Source organism: Dermacentor silvarum, chromosome 2, assembly GCF_013339745.2.
Source record: "Dermacentor silvarum isolate Dsil-2018 chromosome 2, BIME_Dsil_1.4, whole genome shotgun sequence".
Taxonomy (NCBI): domain Eukaryota; kingdom Metazoa; phylum Arthropoda; class Arachnida; order Ixodida; family Ixodidae; genus Dermacentor; species Dermacentor silvarum.
In genome coordinates, this window is record NC_051155.1 from 162,257,147 (window position 1) to 162,284,281 (window position 27,135).

The window sequence follows — 27,135 nt, forward strand, 5'->3', positions numbered from 1 at the left end:
GATGATCGCGGCTCAATCTCGCGTCTTATGTCGTGCGCGAGGCAAGGGGCAGGAGAGGGAGGGGGTGGGGGCGTTCTACCCCTGCGGCTGCTGCTTATGGTGCGACCGTGCGGGCGCCGTATCTTGACAGCGACCTGCGCCATGGACGAAGTGCGCGCCCGCGCGGGCCTTATCTTCAAAACGATCTGTGGTGTGGACAAAGTACGCCCAGTGCCGGTAGCTTCGTATGCGCTGTGCTTTCGACGTTCGCGTTGAAGCGAGAGGCAGCACGAAGGTCAATTCGCTCGCTGCTGCTGCCGTAATTCCTCACTCCAGCGTTTTGACTGCGAGTTTCCGCGGTCATTGAGCGAATGTGTTCATGCTTACCTGTGCGGGCGTGACACCGTGCTTGTTAATTTAGTTAGTAAGCGAATGTTTGCAAGCTTATACGGCTGATAACACTAATATCCTTGCATCGTACTAATTTGCTATCGCAATCGTTGCTTCGCCTATCGGGCGAAACTGCGACTTTTTTTTTTTACCGAATTGAAGAGCTAGTGTTTTCTTAAGAAGACTTTCATTAGCTTGAGGCCGGCTACGATTTCCCTGTTCAAATACAGGGGAAACACACGAAAGCTTCCCCTGGGAAATAGCTAAACCGACTTGAATGAAATTTGTTGCATTTAGAAGAAAGAAAGAAGAGTTCCACATATTGTGGGATGCAAATTTTTGATACAAGGCCGTATTTCTTTTCCTCCCTTTCTTTCTTTCTTTCTTCTTTCTTTCTTTCTTTCTTTCTTTCTTTCTTTCTTCTTTTTTTTCTTAAATGTTGGTGTTCATTGGTGAAACTAAATAAGGAAAAAAAATAAATACCCTGAAGCACGACGTTTGCAAATATGTAAATCCGCACCAAGAACAAATATTGGCGCTATCCATAACGTGCACCTTCTTCTTTCTGGGGTTTTACGTGCCAAAACCAGTTCTGATTATGATGCACGCCGTAGTGGAGGGCTCTGGATTAATTTTGACCACCTGGGGTTCATAACGTGCACCTTTTAGAGTATATAGCGCGGACAAATGTAATGTATTAATAGTTTTTGTAAAATGCTTACGTCGCGTTTATATGAGTTTTTGAATAGTCCTGTTCACTATAAGCGATAAATTTCAGAACTATATATGTATGACATACCGATTTTGTCCTCTTTGGACGTCTCTAGTTACGGAATTATGAATTCAATGCTTTTATTCGTTTTATTATTATTACTATTATTATTATTTCTTTCTTTCTTTTTTAAGAGGATGAGTCATTGAAACAAATATTTACTTGCAGCAACCGTCAGAATTAAAATTGTTCATTTATATGCAGCAGTTAAATCTGACTCGGTTCGATGCAGCGGACCGAATGGGAACATTACCGCGCAATTTTCGAAGCGTGTGCATCTAAGACTGTTTATGGCGAAACCGTCTTGCAGTCTAACACAGGAGCACTTCCCACAAAGGCGACCAACAATGTAAATAAAGTACGCAGCAGGAAGTGCGGTACGGCAGCGCCCTATATGTATATGCAGCTGCCTATACCGGGTGTTTCAGCGAACAGTTTCAAAACTTTTTTAAAGTAGCCTGCGGCAAAAAGCACAATTCTAGTTCATCATGAGCTGGTCTACTCGAAGAGGCGGACATTACTTGCACACAAAATTGAAGTGCGTAATCGACTAAATAACAAAAATTCACTAATTAAGTTTTTAACTAATTACCTTATGACCCACTTTGCAGTTTACAAATTCTAGCCGCGGAATTCGCAAGGCGGATCCGCTTGGAACGAATTCTCAGGATGACACAAGTTTTTCGAGATATTAATTCCCGAACTTCGCGAAGAAATGCATTGGCGTTCCAGACTTTCTTAACAAAACGTCGTTGTACGCATTGAGGTACAAAAGAAACTGGAACGCCGATGCATTTCTCCGCGAAGTTCGGGAATTAATATCAGACAGACATTTACAGACAGTCGATTTGCAAACATTTTGTATATTTCAGGTTATTTTTTCCTTCTTTCTCCTTTTATGTTATGAGCACCACATTTGAAATGTTCTATGCAATTTTCAAGTGACTCTTTTTTAATATTATTATGAATCTTTACACGCTATAATATTTGTTTTTCGAAGTAATATCCTTGGAAAGTACGTTTATTTAGCTTTGTATTGATATCCACTATATATAGCGTGACACTGTAACCATTATAATATTTATTACAAAAATAATTATCAGAACCTACAAAAGTGGCATATTTTTCCACGGTAACGAAAGAGCTATGCGAAATATTCTTTCTTTATTATAACATCGGGGGCATGACTGGGGCGTAGAATCTTCAACTGGCAATACGCGTGGGTCCGGAGGAGGGGGGAATGTTCGTGAGGCACTGCATGCGACTCTTATTTCTTTATAATATTATCGCAAGGCACTCTGGGATTCCTGCGACGAACGCCGGTGGGCGCGACCAGTGAGTACGGCGGGGATCCAAGCGAGTTTATGTGCTGGTAACAGCTCTCGCTGTAAAATTAATCCGGAGTCTCCGCTGTACGGCGTCTCTAATAGCCATGCAGATTGTGGGTTTGAGACGTAGAACCCCGAAACCTCATTTAAGAACGTCCCGCGTTCCTATAAGATAGTGAACTATGCGTGTTCGGGCTCTTACGCGTATCTTGAACTCTGAGTGGCTTGGTGACAGCGCGTATGCATGTATGTGCCGTGGCGCACAGGATATATCGATACATTTTTTTTTCGTTCAATACAGCAGGCAAAGCAACAAACTAGCCAGAGCCTGAGTGGCTTTTAAATGGCTGCATCAAATCGATAGATAAGAGTTGAAGCGAAGTTCTCGAAGCGCGATGGCCCGAACGACAGCCTTGATCGAATGGAGCGTACGGCCCTTTAATGGAGGAAAGTTTACTATGCGTCTCAAAACAGCACAGCGCCGGCCGGCTGCGAGAGAATTTCGCCACTGTTTCGATGGACGATGTGTTCGTCAGTCGTACGTGTCTTTATCGGTTCTTGCGAAAACACTCGACTGCCTTATACGGAATGCCTCGCGATGTGCAGTTTGAGAAATACTGTCCTTGCACGTTCCAAGTTTCAGAAACGTAAACACGTAGTACTGTGTCTGCGAATGTGGCCGTTTGCTGATACATTACAAAACCTATATAGAACTTTTTTTTTTTTAAGCAGCACCAAATTTTAAAAATTGACCGTGGCAGATAGCAAAACTCTATCCCTTGATCTAAATTACTCCATGAGGTGGCCCTTACTTCTACGAGAAATCAAAATGCTCAATTGAATAATTAACATAGTTAGGCTAATTCATTTTTTCGAGCGAGGAGGAGGAGGAAGAAAAAAATTCACCAGCCCTTCCCCTGTCGAGAAAATGGGGGTAAGCGAAGCTTGTCGTGTGTGTATCTGACCTTCGTCAGGGTAGCGTAAAGTTCACGACATGTCACGGTAATAAAACATAAACGTTTATTAAATGTATGCATCGAGGGAAGGAAACGTACAACGCGACGGAAGGAAAAGTTGCACAAGAGGGAAACAAAAGTAGAAGGAAAGGGAAAGGAGTAGGTCAGGTACACTCACGACAACCTTTGCTTACCCCCATTTTCTCGACAGGAGAAGGGCTGGTGATTTTCTCTCTCTCTCTTTCTTTTTCTCTCTCTTTTTCTTTCTCTATCTCTCTTTCTATCTCTTTTGTCTTTCTCTCTCTCTTTCTTTCGTTCTCTCTTTCTTTTTTATCCCTGGTATGTGACATTGAGCTTAGACCCTTTCTGCACCATCGCCAGGATCGGCCCACTTTTCTGCGTGACACCACCACTACCACCGCCGAAACTTGTGAACCTATGAAGCTGCGCTTAAAAAGCTTGTTATAAGTTATAACTCGCAGATTTCGGTGGCGTCCATGTACGCACAAAATTATCATCATCAGCATTGGCTCAAGCGTCGTCTGCTTCCACAGCTGGCTGCCGTTGCCGCTAATCATTCCAGCGTAGTATTTCACTTCTGTCGTCGTAATGGGCGGGCCGCGTTTAAGGGGGAATCAGCCATTGCTTAAGGGGGTATGAGCCATTCATTGCCTTACGTAACGGACAGATTAAATTTTGAAGCGATTTTATGGAAATCCATCCAGTACGAACGCGCTCGGGAAAGGGCTCGTCGCTCGGGAAAGGGCGTGAGGGCTTCCGAAGCCCAGGCGAAACGTCAGCGAAGAGCCCCGGACCCCGAGTTGCGGGAGCGCGATGTTGAGGCCAAACGTCAGCGTCGTCTTGCCCTGCAGGAACCCGACAACGGTGGTGCACGCCTCGGAAACGCTAGCGCCAACTTCCCCGGTGCGACGGCCAGCTTTCAACGCGATTTTCTCAACCGAAATTTCGGAGCCAGCTGCAGTGCGTGTGACCGGTTGTGGTTCGAGTTCAACGTTGTACTCGTCAGTACAATTCGTTCGGAGGAACACCGAAGAAACACACGACAAGCTTCGCTTACTCCCATTTTCTCGACAGGGGAGGGGCTACTGATTTTTTAGTTAATTACCTATGGTACATATTTCAATCTACGAATTATAGCTGTTGAGTTCACAAGGCGTATCCATTTGGAACGAATTTTCATGACTGCACCAGTTTCGAGATATCTATTAAGTTGAAAGCCTTTGGTGTTTATGTTGGCGGTGCCCTTTCCATGACCTTGACGAAACTATGCCGTGACGAAAAATGTCCGACGCCGCAAAGAGTAAAAAAAACCTCTCTTTTCTTTTTATTTTGCGACGAAACTCCAACGCCGGCACGTCAGCGTGACGTCACAGATTTCAAAGTATTATATAATAGGTCGATTATTAGAAAGGAGAATGAAGCTCAGCTTCATGTTTTTCTTTTTAAATTCGCGCCGAAACCCCAACGCCGCTACGTCAGTGTGACGTCACGGATTTCAATGTATTTTTTTCGTATTTGGGCCGCGTTGGCTCAGTAAAAGTTCGCGAAACTTCCCATATTCAGTCTTGGGCTCCTTTAGAACACGATGTAGTCGATGTTTTTACCGCTAAAGAATTAACTGGGCCCTAGCAGATGCTGTCATAGTTCGTGTCGTCACGGTGTACTGTTGCGAGAACTTCAAGGCGGTGGCGCCACCCGTCTGTTGTGTTTTTCGAATTTTCTGACTTACCAAGCGTCTTGTCGCGGTCTTGACGTATTGTGGAAGGTTAATTTACCGATACAGAAGAAATCATTTTTTTTTCTTTAGTGTCCCTTTAAGTACGTGTCAGAATTTGCACTACTCGGTAACTTAGGTAGCTTATTATATGCTCGATTTTTTCCCCCTTATTCTTCTCCGAGACACGTAGTCGTGGGGGCAGGTGTACACGCATGTAGACATGCGCAGCGGGGTGGCTTATTAGCGCTAAGATGTGGTAAAAATTGCGCGGGGTGTAACCGTTGCGAAAATGTTCTCACCCCAAGTGATGTGTACAAAACTCTCGCCTTGCGGTCGCTGGCGGGACATCAATCTAATGTCTCCAGCGCGCGGGGGACCGATTGATTTCCAGATCCGACGTTGCACCGACCGACTCGCCTCCTCCTCCTCCTCCTCCTCCTCTCGCGTTCCCGCCAACATACGTGCGGTTGAGACATCCGACCGAGAAGTGGGGATGAGTGTTTCCGCGGAAAAGAAACTCGATAGCGCCAGACGACTTTTCCACGAAACGCCCGTGGTGGGGTTTATTTGTTATTTATTGTTTTTCGTAATGGATATATGGACTGCTTATATTACGGTTCTATCGATCCGCATTTCGAGTTACTTCGTGCTCCTCTCTTTGCGCACACCTGATCCGCAAAGTTGTCTCGCTAGACGTGTACCTTGGCAAGGTGATATATCGCATCGCAAGCGAAAAGCCTTTATTCTAGGACGGCGCGTAATGTCTTGTGGTGGAGTTCAACTAACCGCTCAAAACAGGTTGGAATTACGCTCAATACTACGTGACTTCTAGCGCAAACTGAACACGCAAGACGACAGGGAGAACGAATACACGGCGCTGATGAAGACACGAAGCGCCGTGTCTTCTCTGTCTCGTCTTGTGTGTGTGTGTGTGTGTGTGTGTGTGTGTGTGTGTGTGTGTGTGTGTGTGTGTGTGTGTGTGTGTGTGTGTGTGTGTGTGTGTGTGTGTGTGTGTGTGTGTGTGCGTGTGTGCGTGTGTGCGTGCGTGCGTGTGTGCGTGCGTGCGCGCGTGCGTGCGTGCGTGCGTGCGCGCGTGCGCGCGCGCGGTTACAGGAAAATGGTATCCGCAGTTCGGCAAAGCTTGGGGACATAGATTGGAAAACAGCGTTTCATTAAATTACAACTGTAAACTTTGGTATCCAGCTGTACATGTGTTGGCGCTGTTTTGTTTTTATGACTTACTTACCCTTCTTGCGGGACTTCGGGTGCGCGCATGGTATTATAAATTTGCAGCCGTGACAGTCTGTCGATGTCGCGGTTTGTTTGTTTCTGACAGCACGTTTCGTGCAACGAAATTAAGCGTGATGGAACGACCACCGCTCACAATGAAGAACTGTTGTGCTTAACATAAATTGTCAAGTATCGCACGCCGTCCTGTACGTGTTATCTTTTATGGCTGCCTGTACACAGTCAGGAGCAAAAGCCTAGAGACGTACGCCATTAGCAAAAACTTTTTTTTTATTTCTTCTAGCGCAGCTGTGCAGTGTGGATTTATCCGAATGCATTACATTGATTGGACAGGCACACGTAGGTTGTGCTACTTGATTTCAGCCTGCAATTCTGCAGTATCTCTAATCTCCGGACTTCAATCTCTAATCTCCGGACGATCGTGACTGTACGTCACGGTCGTGTGGTCGCGTTTTCGGCGGAGCGTATCGCAAGAACGCCCGCCTAAAGAGTTTTCGGAGCATGCGTTATTGCCACCTCTGAGGTTCAAGAAAAAATTTAGGCGTCAAGGTGGTAGGTGCTGTGTCCTGCACTGGTTCTGTATGTGAAATAGCACTACGACAAAGCTAAATCATATGGTGAGTAATACAATGTAACGCCTGGCGTTCTTACGTACTTGGTTGCCAGTGAGGGTGGCCATCACAAGACTATACAAGAATGTGTTGTTTGATGTATGTTTGAGCAAGGTTTGGTGTGACGTAACCTAGCTTTTGTTATACTGATCATTTTTTTCTTTGGATTCATCTTCACTATCCCTGTTACTTATCCTGCAAATAAATTTATGAAACTCAAAATAAATTAAAATTACTACTTGCGAGCAGAAGACTGGATGGTAGCGACGTGATGCATGTATACCCGACTCGCCCGCGGGTTCGCTGAGGGTTGGCTTTCTCGCACAGCTTACTTTTTCGGCGGCAGAGTGTCATTTGGCGGAGCATGTCCGAAAACGTAGTCCGCTGTCATCGCACACAATTGACTGATATTTTCGTGGCGGAGCTCGAGCGTGAACGAAAGATTTCGGCACTTTCATGATAGCACTTTCATGATAGCCCGTTATTTGCTTGAACCAATGTGTCCAAGTAGTGCACAACGGCACCTTCCCGGAAAGCACCGCAACCGGCGAGTCACTTGTCATCTGCGCATACTGTGCACTTTTGGAATGTTGCGAAGAGAGACCGAGGGGGAAAAAATGATAGAAAGAAATAGTGAACCATTCGGTGACCGTCACGTTGCACTAAAGCATGTCAAGCTTCTGAAGACCGACGTTACGGGGTGGCGCATCTGCACATGTCTGAAGCCGAGAAAGAAAGCGCAATCGGTTGCACAGCGCCATTCGCGTCACCAGTCGCGTGTGTGCATGTCCCACGTGCAACCTACGAAGACGGTGCCGCCGTTCCAGGAGAAGTCGAGTTCACCGCTGCACCACCGGCTTGTCGCTCAGGGCTCGGCCAAGTACCGGCACCTCACGCAGTTTGTTGCCTGCTAAGATGTCTTCGAATCCTGCCACGTTGCCTACTCGCGCTGCACGCTTGAAAAAAAAAAAAAAAAAAAAAACACCCGCAGCATGGAAGACGGGGAGTCGATTCCGTCTGCGAAAGCACTCGAAAAGAATTCGTCGCCGAGACAGGCACAGCACCACGGCAGCTTTGTTTGTAAGCAGCGGTCCGAGTGACACCCGTGTTTGCTGACGTCGTGAACTGTGGGGACGCAACGGCCCTGCTTCCCGAAGTGTCTAGCCATTCCTCGTTTGTTCTTTTCACGCCTCGTGAAGTCCGAGTACGACAAGCTGCGTGATGGCATCGTCTCCATCGACGGCAGCCTGTCCGAAATGCTGCCGGACGCCGACCGGCGCCGATCTTCGACGGCTTCCAGGATCAAGAGCAATGTCACGCGTTTCTTCCGCGGACCCACAGGTAACAGCAGAAGCACACGCACACGCGCACTGACGCTCTCCAGCACTCGGTAGGCTGCGCGTAGACATAACTTTGACGAAGCCTCACTCACTGTATTGTGGTAAATTGGTAATGGTCACGGCATGAAAACGCACCAATGGCAAAAATAGCAGGTGTGGACCCGGTATGCTCTTTGACACCTGCATTCAGTTCTAGAAAGGTATGACCTTAAAAATTCCAGTGACTGCGTGTGACGGGAATCATACAAGTGGCACAGTTTGACGTCGTGGACCTCAGCGCCTCGCAAGTTGGACTGCGCATCCTGCGATGCGGCGACCTTCTCCACTGCAGTGAGTGGAGACAGCGAGGATTTATTTACAAAGAAGATGTATTCGAGCAAAATCTTGAGATAAAAAATTAATAACAAATAAAAGATGAATGAAAGTTTATTGTTTCCGCGAAGGGGCGTTACGGGCGCAGCTCTAGCTGCTGACTTCACAGTGCAGTTGATGGATCCGCAAAACCAGCTGGTTTCCTTAATTGGCGCTAAATGCTGACCGATCCTTTGTGATGCGTCGGACACGCCCCGCTTGCTCTTTTAGATGGAGTAGGTGTTCAGCCACTTAAAATGGGTGCGCACTTGGCGCGTGACTCTCGAAAACGAGCCACGACATCAGCGGCCATGCATCTTGCGCCAGCGAATCCGTCTGTGTCAGGGCGTGCTGCAAATGCTTTAAAAAAAGATTTAAAAAAAACAAATAAATGCGGTAGATCTGTTTGGGCAAGTGTAGCGCAATTTGTGTGCTTTTCCCGCGCTGTCTATACATAACAGAACGTAGCGCCCAAAAACGCGCACCGATGGTTCGACAGCGAACGCCTACGGCTAGCATATTCGGCCAGAGTTTCTTGCAGAGTTGGTGTTTGTTTTTGCTGTATATCTGCAGACGTCTGCTAAATAGCTACTAAAAAGTCTTTTCGTTCTACTTCGTACATACAGCTATAGCTGTATGTATGAAGTAGAACGAAAGACTGCACTGCGACTCTTTGTTGACAACTATATAGACGTTAACTGTGGCACTGGAAGGCGCGCTACTAGCGTGCGTCACACTTAGCACCTCATTAGTTTGCTCAAGCGTATTTGACTTTTTACTTTTCGGCAGGCTGGTAAACAGACATGTCCGACGTGACGATTTCACGGATACACGTCGATTAGTTGCAAGCCCTGCACAAACCGGCCGCCTTCGTTATCTATACAAATCGGAGCTGACAAGGAACGATAAAACATACCGAGTGTTTTTTTCCTCCTTGTGTGATACGCGCTGTACGGAGCTCGCGGCCGGTAACAATAATAAACAGCGCGTTCGCGCTTGGTTGTTGACAGTTGCGACCTCTCGCGTGCACAGCCGTGACGCGACGCGGGCGATTGAAAGAAAAACAGCGCCGCTGGACGACGGCGACCACCGCCAACCTCTTTTCCTCCTCCCAGGGGGGGGGGGGGGCGGCTGCTGGTCTATAGCTCGTTTCGATCCCCCGGGCCGCGTTGCCACGGGGAGGAATAGGGAGAGCCCTGCAAAAGTCGACGTCAGTATATGCATGCGCTTGCGCGCCCGCCAACGTTTTCACGACCGTGGTGCCGGGCCGTGTTTGCCGTCAGCTGTGTGTGTGTGTGCGCGCGTGCACGCGTTCCTTCTGCGCTCCCCTCACCACTGCGGCTGCTCGCGTTGGCGCCTCGGGGAAGGATGGGGAGGGGAGCGCGCGGCCGCCGCCGAGCTGATGGCGTCCGAGCACGACAGGACCGTCGCTTCCTGACCCAGATTTGGGCGCCGCACGCGACCCCGCGTCGTTGTCGCCGCCTCCGGTGGGAGGAAGAAGGGGGAAGAGCCTTCGGCCTCGTATCCGCGAGGGCGTGAATAAAAGAGCAGGTGTAGATGTTCGCGGTGAAGAGAAAGCAAAGAACAAGATATACCGTAAGGCACAGCTTGCCTCGGGTGCCGCCGCCGCCGGCGGCCTTGGACCGCACCTGCCAGCCAGCGCGGTCTCCCGCTGCTTCCGGAGGACCGTGGGACACCCCCTTCCTTCCTTCCTTTCATCCGTTCCTTGCTTTAGCAAGTGCGGAAACTGGACTAATGCGCACCGCTGCCCACTTCGCCCAACCACCCTTTCTCTCCCCAATTCCTTTCACCGCAAAGCCAACGGTGGTGGTGGTGGTGGTGGTGATGGTGCCGCCGATCGGAATGGGGGCGTTACACGCGGCCAGGCGGGAACGAGCGCGTAGGAGGGAAGAGCGCTGTAGACCGAACACTGACGGCATGGCCTCCATATATTTTTTTTTCTTTCCCTATTCTTCACCCCAGCTTTCTTTCGTTCTTCTGGTGGCCTCGATTTGAATGGGCAGTGCGGTTCGCGCTAGGCGGCTAGCGCGCACGATGGCTGGCTCGAAGGTTTCATCATGCACGCCCTTGATTGGAATTTCCGCGCGCTTTTTTAACTTTTCAATCTCTCCCTTTTGTACGCATCGGGTGCGTACACACGCTACGCGAAGCGTGGTTTCCTTACCTGCATTCTTCTTTATTTCAGTTTGACAACTAGCGCTTTTGTTGCATGGTGTGTTTGATACGCACATGCTTTACAATAAAGTTATGTAAGTCTATAAGCTTTCATTGTCTTATCTTTGAGCAAGGATGTCTTCCCCATTTCACGAGCTTGTCTGTATGCATAGTAATATAGGCATAGTGTACGCCTATTTGTATGCAGGTATAGTATGCATGATGTTTTCCTTGTCATTTTCACCCATTTTTTATTGCCTACTACTTGGCTCATGATGGCCAATACACATGCCAGTACCCTTTACATTCATTCACTTTGCTTGTAAAAACAGATTGCCATGTTCAACACATCAGAGCTGGATGTTGTTGCTTAATGTATATTTCTGAACTTAAATTTGGAACTACTAGTATGGGTGTGAACCAGTCTTAAAACCAGTGTGGAGAAGATCGTAGTTTTTTTTTTTTTTTTTTTAGAACATTGCGGAAAGTTTAATTGTAGTCGCATTACTGAGTGTAAGCAAACAAATGTGCTCTAAATCAACACCACAGATTCACTGCTCATAACAAGCATTGCCCAGTTTTTGTCATCTGACCCTTGCTGCAGTGAAGTAACTGCTCACATGTAGCATATAAAAATTTTGTTCACTAGAGGTAAGTTTGATGAAATTTATCTATCATTGCTTTAACGCTGTTCTTGCTGCCCTTTTTTTTTTTTTTTTTTTTCTTTTTTTGAATAAAGGGCCTTCACATTCTGTTTAGGAGGTCTGTTGAGGTATCTGCCTTGTATCTGAAATTCCAGTGCATCTTGTTATGATATTAAAATTCTGCATGATGTTGCCTTTTACTGTTTTTTGGGACCTTGCAACATTCAAAAGTCACTGCTAAAATGTTAGTCATCAGCTGTGTCTTCATGAGCAAATAAACTGAAAAACATATATACCTTACAGGTTTGCGATGGTGAATCAAGCATGACTCTAGTGCTTCATCTTTAGTTTTAATGCTTCAAAACAAACAACTGCAACATTTACCTGGCCACAACTTGTTATATGCCAGTTTAAAGTAAACTTGTACTTCAAAATTGCCAATATTGCAACTATTTTTACACCTGTCACACAGTTGCAACTGATATCTGCAGTAGGCAAGCACCTTTCTTATTTGTGAGTTGTTTGTAAATCCAGAAAGAACTGAGTGCTGTTTTGTTACGTTGCAGCAATAATGAATGCCTAGTGCTATCAAATGTATGACACAGGGCTGTTAACACTGCATTATAATAACATCACTCCACTTATGATCTTTATCATTTTCTCCCACATCCTGCTGTGATTCGTTGTCGCACAAAGGCATGCGGTGACTGTTGTCAGCATTTATGCAGTCTGTCCACACACCTCAGGAGATACTAATTGCACTTTTTGTATCTTTATTTCTGTTTGAAGTTGTCAGTTTAGATGTCTGGTCAACAATTTGGAGCATTTGATCCTCATTGACCTTGCTTGCGTGCATATTTTTCAGAGACGGAGAGGCGCATTCGGGCTAACAATCCCGAATACAACAGCCAGTTTAATTATGCTGTGAGTACCATACCCTCTTTGTCACAATTAGCAGCAGCTTGTTACAATTATGTATGGTTTATATGAACAAAAAGCTAAGTATGGATGTTGTCCTGATGAGGTTACGAAAGGTGCATATACTCGATGCAAGATGCTTGGGAATGAATGTACTTTTGCTTTGTACCATCTTTCTCATGTGCAGCTTACATTAGCTAGAGGCACAGTTCTATCTCTTATGCCCTTAAGTCACTTTCAGTTGAGACAAGTTCTGTAAGTTGGCCAGGAATGCTAGTTTTTCAAGGCACAGTAGTATGCTAGCCCCTCATTCTATCATGTGGCCATCGGATGCTTGTTTTCTTGTTTTGTAGAACAACTACATCAAGACATCCAAGTACTCCCTCCTGACGTTCCTGCCACGAAACCTGTTTGAGCAGTTTCAGCGGCTCGCCAACTTCTACTTCCTATGTCTCCTTGTCTTGCAAGTAAGTGCTGCGCCCTCCCAAGTGTTCTTGGCCCTTTATTCAGTGTACACTGCACTTTTCTAATGTTTGTAGTTAACAAACGGCAACAAACTATGAGTTTTGGTGAATATAGTGGCGATTCCACTGAAGACGTGGAAACCTCACTATGGGTTGTGTTTTTTGTCTTGCTTCTCGTGCACAGATGATCCCGCAGATCTCCTCCCTAACTCCATGGACCACCGCCGTGCCTTTAGTTGTGGTGCTGTCCCTGACAGCTCTAAAAGATGCCATCGACGATATTGTAAGCAAAACTGCTTTGTTGTCACATTATGTACCCATGATGTAAGTTCTTCATCACTCTAAAACATGGGTTCTCAAAGTGGGTTCCGCCGGCCCCTGCTCGGGGTTCCGCGAGCCACTGATAAATTTTCCGTGGTCCCGCGCTAACCAAGTGGCTAAAACGGCGAAAATTAGGTGCGCTCGATCTACAGAACCTCCGTTACTCACGCCCGTGTGTCCAAAAGCACTCACAGCGCGTAACGGCAACGCGCGAACTGAGTAATAAATTCGTAAGCCGCTTGTAGCCACCCAACCTCCGAAAACGGGCATTACGCCTAAGCTTTCGCACTTAAATCTCGGAGGCCGTAATTTACCAATATGCGCATTTCTGCCGTTTGTAGATAGCGTAGGTGCCGATTGCGTGCGCACTGACGTATACGTTGGAGGAATAAAAAAAATGAAGAAAAAAAATGCGCGGAGCATCGCAAATACGCGCCGCAGAAGAGCAAGAACGGCGCTAGCGTCCAACCGAAACGAAGTGGCGCAGTCCGCATCGCCATGGTCCTCAGTGGCAAGCGTGCGCGGCACGTGATTGCCTTTATTCTTGCGTTTATCGCCGCGCGTAACACCGCTTTGGCGGCATGCCGCGTGCTTTCATAAGTGCGTAGTTGCCATCCATGATCGCATCGATAACCACCGCAGTTTCGTCCACAGCAGTTGAGGCAAACAGTAGTTTCGTTTTCACTCGGTGCGCGCGTCGGTTGCGTGCCTTCACAAATGCGTAGTCACCAACCATGGTAGCGTCGACAGCGACCGCGGTTTCGTCCGCACTTCTTGCAGCGAACGGTAGTTTCGTTTTGACTTGGTGCGTGCGTCGGCCGCATGCCTTCTGAACCGCAAGGTCGCCGTCCATGATCGCCACGATAGCGGCCGCGGTTTCGTGCGCAGCGGTTGCGGCAAGCAGTAGTTTAAAGCTGTCGAAGATTAAGAGCCCCGGCTACATTGCGATGGGCGGACAATTTGTTGGCGAGCAGCTGACTGGCGAAAATATAATCGGGATGTACGCGCGCGAGGCCTTCGCCGCTGCTAGCGCAAATCAGTCATGAGATGACGAGAATTTCAGCTTCTGCACTGGTCTTGTGCTAAATAAATATAAACAGAATTTGCTGATTCATTGAGTAAATAAAAGCGTGTTGATGTAGTTAAGCATTTGTTTATTGTTTTCTTGATACCCTCGATAATTCGACATTTGGTTAATTAGGACATTTTAATTCGGTTAACTGGGGGGGGGGGGGGGGGGGGTTCCTTGGCGCGTCATGGAGCTTATCCGGGTTCCCTGGAACGAACATGCTTGAGAACCCCTGCTCTAAAATATTATTTTCGTGGCTTTGCTTACTTTCTTTCTTTTCATTATTTCATATGGCTTGCAACATGGCATTAGGATGAACAGAAATTTAATAAAATTATGTTAGGTCATTTCATGCAGATTGTGCAAGAGTGACCCATAAAATGTGGTCTGCATTAGCAATTAATTGCTCATGGTTTCCAGATTGATCTGGTTGTAATATAGCAGCACTGATTAGCAGATAGTCTTTGTTTCAGGGCACATGTGTGTAGATGATGTGCACCTGCCACAGGCACAAGAGCAGAATACTTCAGACATTGGAGATGTTTTTTGGATGGTAGACACAAGTTCTATGTGATGGCAGTTATAAGGGCTGTTTCTGCATGATGACTGTAGACAGAAACTCTGTGCGCTCAGGAAAGTGTACTATTAATATTATTATTATTATTTATACACCTCTTACCTAGCAAAGAAAAAAAGGATAGGAAAACCTATGCAAGCAGCTTAAAGCAGTCTGAAGTAGTAAAGCCTGTTGTAAAGCCTGTTGAAACTGGGCAATGATTAATTTTGTTCAGGAACCAATCAGAGTGCAAATGTGGAGCGTCCAAGTATAATTTCAAGTCCGCTTAGTGCAAATGCAATGCGGTACAGTTAAGCAAAGCATTGTTCATACGCAACAAAAATGATAATTCGACTGATAATCTAGTTGATAAACATCACTTACTGTTTACCAGTCCTAGAATATGAATTACTGTTGTTGTTTTTAATAATGCGCTTAATTCTTGGCTTGTCCCCCATAGTGGGCAGGAGTCATAAACTCTCTGGCTAACAACAGGGTAAATAACCTTACAAATGCATGTTGTCCTGTTGACGATGTGAGCTTCCTATTTGAAATGGGTTGGTGGCATGTGCCACCAAGCTCACTTCTTATAGCCTTTCTGGTTTATCTTATTTGGATACTTTTATAACACAGTGGTGTCTTGAGTGCTTTAACAACTAACAGAGCACACAGCGTTGTGGAAACCCAAACTCTACTACTTCTATACAACACCACCAGCTAGCATTGCTGTATAGAGACAAGGAGTCCCGCAACATTAAGCAACATTATTAAAAATTGAAAGTTTGCTTCATTGCACGTTTTTTTCTTCCTTTGCACCTCCAGTATTCTAGTTGCCTCTTACTAGTTTTCGCTGCAGATTCATTTACATTCCCCTGCCGAGTTTAAAACACATGGCAGGCTAACTACACCCACATTTATCTGTATAGTTTATGCACCATTTCCACGCACTATATATGCATGAATCGTCATCTTAATGTTTTCTTCTACAATATAACTTCACGTTCTCAGACACACTGTTCTGACTTTGCCCTTTGAATGATCATAAGACGTTTTCCTCTTGATTTCATTCTTTGTTGTTAAGTATAGTTCTATATAGCTGGCTTCCACTGCATTCAACCTGTCCAGTACACTGTTCCTGCATCTCAAACTTTACCTGTAACATTCCTGTGCGCTCGCAGCAACGCCATCAGAGTGACAACCAGGTCAACAACAGACTGTCCAAGGTGCTTCGCAATGGCCAGCTCATGGAGGAACGTTGGCACAAAGTCCAAGTGGGCGACATCATCTTTATGGAGAACGACCACTTTGTGGCTGTGAGTTGCCCATTGCGGCACAGCGGGATGCCCGATTCAGTTTGTAACAAGCCTATCTCATCATGAGATGTCTGCCAGCTTGCTGGTCCGTACTATATTGAGCAGCTGCCACATGAAACATGTTTACAACACGTTTTGTGCGTGACGTTACCCTATACATTTCAGGCCTCCATTCCACGCCACACAGTATCTGCACCCTTAAAAAGTGTGTGCCATTAGATACCTCCTTTATAGATGAGCACGTGAAGGTAATTTTGTCCATAATTATAGTGAGGTTAACATATAGAAGCACGATGTCACAGGTTTGATTTCCGGCAGCAGCTGCCGCATTTATATTGGGGCAAAATACAAGAACACTCGTCTACCGTGCATTGGCTGCAAGTTAATGAACCCCAGGTGGTCAAAATTACTCTGTTGTCCCCCACTACGGCATGCCTCATAATCAGATCGTGGTTTTGTCACGTAAAACTCCGGAAGTTACGATAATTTTTGACAACTTGCCACGGTGGGTCTGAAAGCTGTGTATATTGGATAAACACATTTTGAATGATTACAATTTTTCTTCTGTTTTCTGCATTGCCCGTGACAATATTAATATACAATTGAACATTGATATAACGAACACGAATATCACGAATTATTGAACTCAACGAAGGAAATATAAAATTTGGTTGGTCAAGCTTTATTTCAGTGGAGTATTCTCTTGCTTGCTATAAAGAAATCGAAAATGCTGGATCCTACATAATATCGGTTATGTAGCAAAGCTTGCCTCGAAATATGTTTTCTGGTAGCAAAAATGGCAAATGCAGACCGATTTTTCAGACACTTGATTTTTTCTGACCTGCGCAATTCCTGAGGCACAGCCCTGTGCCCCTAGAACCAGTGTATAACGCCAATAACCGAAATTTAGGATGCCACAAACATGGCGGCCATGAACAAAGTTTCAACCACGTCAACTGGCACGAAACCGCAATTTCGGTTGCTGGCTCCCTACAAAGCGTCGCTATATAGGCCTAGCTGCCTAAGCAGTGCATCCGGCGTAGTGGCTGGTGACAAGCCGTCGCGAGAAATATAGCCCCCAATAAGTTAACACTTGTAGACCTTATCGGCAATCAAGCATGAGATCAGACGCATGGGCTAGACTGACGGCTGCGGTACAGGAGTACAGATCCACATGCGGTCCCATCCATGTCCGAAAAGTCTGTCAGCGGCATGCACGTTTTGGCCAACGGCTTGGTTGGACCGCAATTGGCAAGCCAACGTGCCCATCCCGCACGATAACACCGATCGCACGGTTGCGTATTCACGACGGTGCAAAGCACGTGTGTGTATAATTTATCGTTCCCGTGCCTCGTTCCCGTGCCTCATAGCTGCACGGCACGGTATGTCCATGGGTCATCAAAACCCGCATGGGACTCTTTGCTGGCCCATCGGAGGCATTCCCCCCCCCCCCCTTGCATTTCATTCCCATAGACCTGATAGGGATATATATATATATATATATATATTTATTTATTTATTTATTTATTTATTTATTTATTTTGTTATTTTTTGCTGATACCTGCGTGTATGTTTATAACGAATATCGAATATAACGAAGGCATTTTTGTGTTCGATGAGACTATGTTGTAATGAAGTTCATCTGTGTATGGCAGAAAAAACTTATTTGTTAGTGCAGCCTTGTACTGCTAAACAGTTTCATTGGTAAGTGAAATCAATATACGTAAGAAAATTGCCAATAAGTTTTCTAGGGGACCACACAAAAAAGAATGGGTTGGGAGAACATAAGATTCAGCATGTAGTCTCTGGGCTTCGTGCTGAGACCAAACACAATGTATGCTAGCTTTGTTACTATTAAGTTATGTGCTACATTCTGTTAGTTTGTATCTGCTAATGTACCTGTACTTCTGCTTACACTCCCTCCCACTGCGATGCCTAACTGGCACTGTGGTTACTTAAAGAAATAAATAAAAATAAATAAATAAAGGAAATAACTAGGAAAATCCAAATCTGGTGGCATGTGAACAAGATCATACTGTGCACCATGTTGTGTGGCTGTTCACAGCAGCATTAGAAATAATTATCTCAGCTTAATCTTAGTGTTAGTGTTCATAGGTGTTAGTCATACATTAAGCTCCAAGAACCCCATTTTCCACTACAGTAACCTCAGCAAAGGTGGACATCACTGTATCAAGGAATTTTGCAAAACGAACACGTGTGAAAACCTGCATAAGTAATAGACTGGCATATAATAGTGGCTCTCTTTCTTTCCAGGCCGACTTACTGCTGCTGTCTACTAGTGAGCCAAATGGCCTATGTTACATCGAAACGGCAGAACTTGATGGGTAAGGGTGTTGCTCTTCTTCCATTTGCTGTGTGATGTAGTGTTTATGCATTTTATTGTTGGCTTCCCCACAACATTGTACTGTTAAATTAATGACAGATCATGATAGGTGAAATGAAATGTTTCAGCTATTTAGCAGTTCACTACCAAATGTGGGAGAGTCATTTTCAATTGAAAAAGAGACGAGCATTTGGCATTGTAAGACATCCCATGTGAAACAAAAGAAAGCCATAAAAAAGGACTTTATTCTGGCTTTAGCCTCATTGCACTGTAAAAGGTGGCTGAGTATATAAAAGGCCAGATCTCCTAATGTACTAGATACCATTTATTGTGTCAGATGCACTATCAGCTACTCATCGTGACAGATGATAAAAATGAGTAGAATCAGAAAAAGTTTCTTACAATTTTTGTGTTGTAGCTGAAATGTGTCATTGCAGTATAACTGGTCATTTGCAGCTGCAGGAAATGCTTTTATCATGCATGCATGAGCTATCATGTCACAATGAAACATGAACATGACAGAGCTAGAAGGCACATTTCTCTTTTCACATCAGCAGTGTTTGTGTGACACAGCTGTGATTCATTCACAGACGCAATTAGCACCCGGTTACACCACGGTTGCATGTCACAATTTCAAGTAGCATCAGCCAAAGAGACGCTCTACCTTTAATTCTTCGCATTTGTGTTTCATTCCAGTGTGATAGTATTTAAGGCTGCATGCAGAAGAGAAAGCTTTTCCACTACCATGATCTGATCGCATTTGTCTTCCTGGCACCACTGTGCTTTTGTGCCCCTTCTTTTCATACAGTGAAACTAACCTCAAGTGCCGCCAGGCCACTCCAGACACAGCTGAGATGAGCAATGACAACCAGCTCTTGGGGAGGTTTGATGGTGAGATACTTTCATGGCGGTTACTTGGAGTCGGTATGCAGTAAAATAAAATTTTAAATATCCTTGCTTGAAAAACAGAAGTATTTCTCGGGACCTCTTTGCATACAAGGTCACATTTGTTGGCCTAACGAGTATCGGTGTTTGTATATTATTCTTTATTCCACTTGAGGCACCACGCAAAAACACCCTGTAGAGTTCGATTTAGTTGCTTATTTGACCCCACAAAGACCAATGTATCATTTTTGATTTGCTGAATTTTAACCCTAAACACTCTGATTTAAGCGCTGGAAACCCAATATAGAGCCTATACTAGCATTTTTGATTTGCTGGAGGGGGCTTTCAGTTATGATAGTTCAGCAAATCAATTACCAATTAAGTAATTGCCATATTAATTCATTTTTAATCAATTATCATTTTACTGTTTTCTTCGTACCAATATACTCTGATGGCCAGAAATAAATGTGAACTAATTTTAATTTTCTTTGATGTGAAATGGTGTTTGGGCTTTGTGGCATTAAGAACTCTGGCTGTTCAAAGTAATCCATAGCCCTCCATTATAGCATCTCTCATAGCTGAGGTGTTGCTGTGGTGTATTGAACCCTGTAAAGAATCCCTTACTATAAATCAGTCAAGGTAATTTTTTTTAGCAATATATGCCAAGCATAACTTTGACCTTCACTGTCCTGGTTGGTATATTGTCACGTAGTAGTAACAGTGAAGAAAACAGTCGTTAAACTGTGAATGACGAAACGGACTTTTTATTGGGCGAACTTGTGTCCACAAAAGCAAGTTGCACTCGAAGCACATCGATAGCGGCGAACACAGTCCACGATCGGTGAAATCTGATCAGCGATGAAACGCGTCGTTTTTATACATGAGTCATCGAAGGTTCCAGAGTAATCCGTGGTGCCCGCGTGTCTTTCAGAAAGTGCTAGACAATTCGCATCGCTCATACAATGAGATTACATAAGCGTCGGTGACAACAGACAACGGATAGAAGCATCGATAACGTTCGAGAAACTTCCGATACATGCAGGCGCGTCCTGCACCGAGCGATAGCGTTTGTTAGCCGGTGAAAAGTGGTCACCGGTGATAGATAAACAAGTACACGTGTCAATATATTAAAACCATATTGTCTGGTCATTAAAGAACTCTCTTGTTTGCAAAGGAGCTGCTTGTCTCTAAATAAAATTTGATGAACGCGGGAAAGTAATCCACATTTTTCTTGTAAATATTTTTAGTCGTTAGATTACATTCATCATCATCAGCAGCCTATATTTATGCCTATATTTATGCCTATAAGCCTATATTCGTCAACTGCAGGACGAGGGCCTCTCCCTGTGATCTCCAATTACCCCTGTCTTGCGCTAGCTGATTCCAACTTGCGCCTGCAATCTTTCTAACTTCATCACCCCACCTAGTTTTTTGCCGTCCTCAACTGCGCTTCCCTTCTCTTGGTACCCATTCCGTAACTCTTAAATGGTCCAGCAGTTATCTGTCCTACGCATTACATGGCCTGCCCAGCTCTATTTTTTCCGCTTAATGTCAACTAAAATATCGGCTATCGCCGTTTGTTCTCTGATCCACACCGCTCTCTTCCTGTCTCTTAACATTAGGCCTAACATTTTTCGTTCCATCACTGTTTTTGTGGTCCTTGACTTGTTCTCAAGCTTCTTTGTTAACCTCCAAGTTTCTGCTCCATATGTTATCACTGGTAGAATGCAATGATTGCACACTTTTCTTTTCAACGACAGTCAGGATTTGGCAATGCTTGCCATTTGCACTCCAACCCAATTTTATTCTTCTGTAAATTTCTTTCTCATGATCAGGGTCCCCTGTGAGTAATACCCGTGCCACACGGGCAAAGTAAAGTGCACTTTGAGCGAGTGCACTTCATGGCTAGTGTCATTCACAGGCTGCCACACGGGAACGCTTAGTGACACTCACTGCAGAGCGCACTCGCCGGCGAGTGTGTTCGGTGAACTCACTTTGCGGTGGCGAAGTGTGTAGCCTCGTTAGCAATGCTTTGAAGATACATAAAGTGATATTGAAAGAAGAGTCAGGAGTAATTTTTAATAACATTGTTTTAAATTGCTGACGTTACAAGATAAAAAATGTGCCACACCGCACAAAAACACCAAGAACAAAAAAAAACTACTCTCGCTCTCGGGCTGTTCATGACCACGCCGGATAATGACTGCGCAGTTGTTTGGCGGATCGAGTCGCTTTGACTGCTGCTGGTCAAGTTGCCGTCGTTGCCGGCGCTTATAAAGGTGGATTGTAAATGTTGTTTCTAACAATAATAAACTGTTTTTGTGCACACATTTTATATTAATAAATATATCCTTTCCTGTCTGACTCCCGGTCGTCATGGCCATCAATTTGAAAGAACACTTTTCTTTCCCGTGTAGCAGCGCACCACCAAAGTGACACTCAGCGCGCTGAAGTGCACTCGCTCAAAGTGCACTTTACTTGGCCCGTGTGGCACGGATATAATTGACATAGATAAACGTACTCCTTTACAGACTCTAGAGGCTGACTGTCGATCCTGAATTCTTGTTTCCTTGCCAGGCTATTGAACATTATGTTTGCTGTCTTCTGCATATTAATCTTCAACCCGACTCTTACACTTTCTCGGTTAAGGTCTTCAATCATTTGCTGTAATTCGTCCCCATTGTTGCTGAATAGGACAATGTCATCTGCAAACCGAAGGTTGCTGAGATATTCGCCATTGATCCTCACTTCTAAGCCTTCCCAGTGTAAGAGCTTGAATACTTCTTCTAAGCATGCAGTGAATAGCATTGGAGAGATTGTGTCTCCTTGCCTGACCTCTTTCTTGATTGGTATCTTTCCTGATAGGTAGATTACATTACCGCACAGGTAATTATCATACATCATCTGTTCAGAATTACCCCTTGCCTACGAATATCTTGAGCGTACTCTGTCAGATTGCAGCTACAAAAGCACTAACCTGAATGCTACGTTGCAAGGATCATTAGGTTTTGTTTCTATGAAAGTTATTCTATTGAGTCGTGTACAAAGAGTGCCATATTTATTTTCTTCTTCTTCTTCTTCTAGGGGAGATTATCTGTGAGGCACCGAACAACAACCTGAGTCGCTTTGAGGGCACCCTGTTCTGGCAGGGTCAGACGTACCCGCTGGACAATGACAAGCTGCTACTGAGGGGCTGTGTGCTGCGGAACACCCACTGGTGCTACGGGGTTGTGGTGTTTGCAGGCCGGGACACCAAACTCATGCAGAACAGTGGCAAGACCATCTTCAAGCGCACCTCTCTCGACAGGCTCCTCAACGTTCTCATTCTTGGTGTAAGCTGTGCTTTTCTGCTTATGCTCAAGCAGATTCTAACTTGATTTGCACGTGTTGCCTCTCTCTTCTCAGCCAACCTTATAATGTCCCAAGATGCATGTCTGGTTAGTTTACGTTGTTCTGCTGTGCATTGTATGACTGGAGCTGTTTGCCTCAAATTCAGCTTAGTTCTTTTGGAGCGCCTCATAGCAGCGGGGCATTAGCCAGGAACTACTTCCTTTAGTTTTATCATTTTTCATTGTCATGAATTTCAAGTGGCAACTTCAGCACAAAATGGCTTAACCAGTAATTTTTTATGAGCCACGTTCAAGGGCTCTAACTTGGGCAATCTTGCGTTACTTGGAGAGGTAGGACAATTATGGAATAAATGCGTGCATAAGTGGTAATGATGGGACAGTGCTTATATAAACAGTGCATCACATCATGCCAGTTGGTCTTGCTATGTAATGTTTGTAGCCATTTTCTTGATAGCACAATGGAAACAGTGTGTTCATAAGAAAATGACTGTACGATTTGGAAGTCTGGAAAGAACAACACAAAATGTTTCAGCAATGTTTTGTGTGTGTTGGTAGAACCTTCAGCCCTACCTTATGAAGAGTAACTATACATGCAGGTGAGTTGTCAATTTGCCAACCACTTTCCCACACTGTGTGCTGTGACATATTATAAAACCAGAAATTGGGTGCCACTGCTGATCTATTTCAGGTATATTTACTCCTTGCCACTTAATCTCTTGTTTTCCTTTCATTCACATGCTCAGGCGATATAACCCACATTACTGTTGTCATACTCTGGGTGCCACCTTTCTTTGATGCCACCTTTGATGCCACCTTTGTTTTTGCCTCACTTTATTGTCACTTGGCATGGGCGCACTGGTTTCTTGTGATGTATTCTAATATCTTTTCACATTCTTTCTTTATGTTTTGTTGTCCTAACCATGTGTCTTGTGCCGGCTTATCATCACATTTGATATCGCTGTTCTGACCACATGGTGCAACTAAAAAAAGTTATACCATTTAGTTATTACTTTTTTGAAAAATAAGGCGCATTGTTGCGACAATATTTCTCTGCCATTCAGATATAGCAAGCATTGTGAAAGGCCCAGAAAGGAAAGAAGAAATGTTAAAGGTTGTGTTTAAAAAGTTCTTTTTAAGAAGAACGGTTCCCAAGAGATTTTCTGCCTGATTTTCCTTCCAGATTGTGTTCTTCCTGTTCAGCATCTGCCTGTTCTGCACCATAGCATGTGGTGTGTGGGAGACAGTGACAGGCCAGTTCTTCCGCGTCTACCTTCCTTGGGACAAGGTCATCCGCTCCGACAACACTGTGGCCGGCGCCACTGCCATTGCTGTGCTTGTTTTCTTCTCCTATGCCATTGTACTCAACACCGTCGTGCCCATCTCCCTCTACGTCAGGTGAGCTTGGTAATCTCGTGAGCATTCCAGAACAGCCAGCGAGATGTGTACACAGAGAGTTACAGCGCTATCAACTCGGTTTCTGGCCCAGGTATATTATTCTGAAGGAGTGCCAGCATCTGAAGTTAGTTACTTTAGCGCTCATAAACCATGCTTGAAAGTTTTAACAGGCTCTCTTTTAAGACTGGCCCGCTTAAAGGAAAATATTAGGTCAAGCTAGAACGATAGATTACAGTCAACAATCAATTTTTTGGACATTACTGATAATTCGGGCGCTTTCGAGGCAGCACCACGTACTCCATAGAGCCAATGTATAACGATGTTCAATTTTCGGACAGTGAAACCCTTCATTGTCCAATTTTTCAGACTTTTTGCGGTGACCGCAGGTCTGAAATAGCAATAATCAAAGCCACCACCGTCACCATTTTGATTACCTCACAGCCTTGAACCAGCACCCTCGCACACCAATCTGCTGGCAGCCGTAGCCACCGTGGTCACCGTAGCCATTTGTATTTGGCGACATGGTGTCTGGTGCATGGTCTTTAGGCCTGGGTGCTTCGACGTTTGCTATTGAACTTCCTGCTGTTCGGTGCAGTGTTCTTTAATGAAAATATTCGCTGCTGTCAGCAATGGTGCCAACTCCGTCTTTGTCATTCTAGCCAGTGGTCTCGAAGAGCGGAAAGCACGGTAAGGCCATGCTTCGATATCATCGAACCATATCATCGCTTCGTGTTCACGAAGTGAAACGTCACTCTAATTTTTTTTAATCGTTTACCAAATGAACAAGCACGTCTTATACACCGGTGTGACGTATATAAGTCTTTTTTTTTTTCCCCAGAATTTTTAGGGGGGTGTGACTTATACAAAGGCACGGCTTATAGACCGGAAAATACAGTATATGTCCCTTAATTATTCACACGTGCACCCTGCTGTCTCCTGTTCCAGTACAAACACCAAGACGTCTAAAAAGTGTACTGGCAGGCCTTCACAGCAAGATGGGACGTGGCTGTGGCGATTTGAGCCTTGAGGGCAGTAAAAGACTTGCATTGGTTTTTCAGGATGTTTTTGCGGTCCCTAAGGAGTCTTAAAAATTCGATGTTGACTGTATTCGTCCAGAATTCTATCATCGTTTTCTGTGTGCCAATATGTCACTTCATTGCATAGAAAATTGCTGCTGAAGGTCCCGGGACGCTGCTGCTTCTCAATTTGAATTGCCTGTGGCAAAAACAGACAAGTTGACGTCTCCACGTGACCTCCCACTCTGTGAATCATTTTCTCAATTTATTCGCTTACAAAAGCTCTGTTCTCACTACAAATGACAATTCGTTATTACGGAAGCCTAATCTTTCAATCTAGCTCGACTTAATATTTTCCCTTAGTGTCTCTTTAAACCAAATTTCCTTTAAATCCAGCAGTCTAGGAATCTCATTCAATTTTATAATTTCCTACAGATGCAGTTCACCGTAAAGTTTTGTACAAACTTACACAATGGGGAAAATTGATTTTGCTGTTATTCAGACCCACATAGGAATGTAAGCTTCGCATCGGCATCTTGACTTGTTTGCTGTAATATGCATTCAGGCCTCCAACACTCTGAGCTTTGTTTTCTTGTGCTGACATAGCTTTGCAGTTTGTCTTAATTTGCTAGTTTTACATTACTGCTATGAAATTGCACAATGTTTCACATGCGTTTCAATTTTATGTGCTCTTCCATGCAACAATCTTGTTCAGGTGTGGTACCACTGCCATTGGTTGGCAGTATTCTTGAATAGGCAGAAAATCAGAGTTCACAAGGAAAAACCTGCAATCTTGCAACTTCATGGTGGTTTATAGTGTGTGTCATGATTCCGATGATGCCATTTGTCAAGAAGGAACAGCACAAAATGTTTCAGCAATCTTCTGTGCCATTTTTGAGTGTCAGTCTTCTGTGCCATTTGTTGTTGTCTGTTTTGTGGTTTTAGCGCTTCAGTGTGACTATAACTCAATACTGCATAACAAAAATGCAAAGGCTAGTTGAGGAATTCACTTGTATTTATGAGTGGAAAATGTGTATTGAAGCTTGCATTTCAGTTAATTGATGCAGAACTTTTTGATGCAATTGCAATAAACAGCTGGGTGTTGTGAAGATGACCCTTGTGAAGATAAAGAGCACATGTACAAGACTTTATTTAGTACTGACATTTTCACAAAAAAAAATTATTTTAGCACTAGATTGATAATGCTAATGCCGATAAACAGTGTTTCCATCTGACAAAAGAAAGACAGTAGATCTGATTTGCTTGTTAGCCCCATCTCTCCATAAGAAACATTTCAAGATCGTATCCCTTTTTGCATTTTATTTTTCATGTGCCACTGTTCAGATGACGCCGGTTTGTAAGTCAGGCAACAAATTATAAAATAAATAGCAGTGTACAAGAGCCGGTCATCCACACTCTTGTGTTCAAGCACAGCAGCAAGAACATTGCTCTTAGTAAAATAGATAGTATTTTTGTAGGCTCTTAGCACAGTCATGGAATAAAGTGTTCTTTAGTAGGAGCAGCTGTTGTTGTTTTCTTCGACAGCTGGGTCACTGACTATTATAAACATTTTGTTATTATTATCACCCACCACAGGCCACTTGCTAATCTGGGCACTGCGTACAGTCACATCGACAAGAATGATTGGAAGCAATGCAAAAAAAAATGGAGTTCATGACTTACCTCTGCTTTTCAATTTGAGCACCTTTTAGCATTTCCAGTGTGTACAACATTTCACTGGCTGGACAGAGACAAGAAAGAGGCCTAGCATATGCATTTATTGAAGAAGAAAGTAGCATGCCTCATAGCTTTATCAAGCACAGTCAACTTCATCTGTGGATATGGCATCTCTTGTGACTAATGTTTGCGGCCACTTTAGGAAAATAAATTAGCTGTGCACCTTTAAACCTACAGTGCTAGTTGCTCTCGAATAGTGAGATGGTGGTTATATTTGGTTAATATAATGTATTCA

At 44.5% G+C, this 27,135-nt stretch overlaps 2 protein-coding genes across 15 annotated transcripts in view; both read left to right on the forward strand.

The window, feature by feature from the left end:
* LOC119440517 (phospholipid-transporting ATPase ID-like) overlaps positions 1-18,522 on the forward strand; it is a 31,319-nt gene extending 12,797 nt beyond the window's left edge. The window contains exons 2-6 of the mRNA XM_037705418.2: positions 12,398-12,456; positions 12,804-12,917; positions 13,099-13,197; positions 16,039-16,173; positions 18,448-18,522. Coding sequence (XP_037561346.2) covers positions 12,398-12,456; positions 12,804-12,917; positions 13,099-13,197; positions 16,039-16,173; positions 18,448-18,522 — 482 coding nt within the window. The remainder of the gene's footprint in view (positions 1-12,397; positions 12,457-12,803; positions 12,918-13,098; positions 13,198-16,038; positions 16,174-18,447) is intronic.
* LOC119441987 (phospholipid-transporting ATPase ID) overlaps positions 1-27,135 on the forward strand; it is a 161,489-nt gene that overhangs the window by 89,029 nt on the left and 45,325 nt on the right. For 8 of the 14 annotated variants that reach the window (XM_049661776.1, XM_049661778.1, XM_049661781.1 and 5 more), the window contains one exon: positions 8,222-8,363. The exons of the other annotated variants lie outside the window; for them this stretch is intronic. In XM_049661776.1, coding sequence (XP_049517733.1) covers positions 8,222-8,363 — 142 coding nt within the window. The remainder of the gene's footprint in view (positions 1-8,221; positions 8,364-27,135) is intronic. 14 annotated transcript variants of the gene reach the window in all.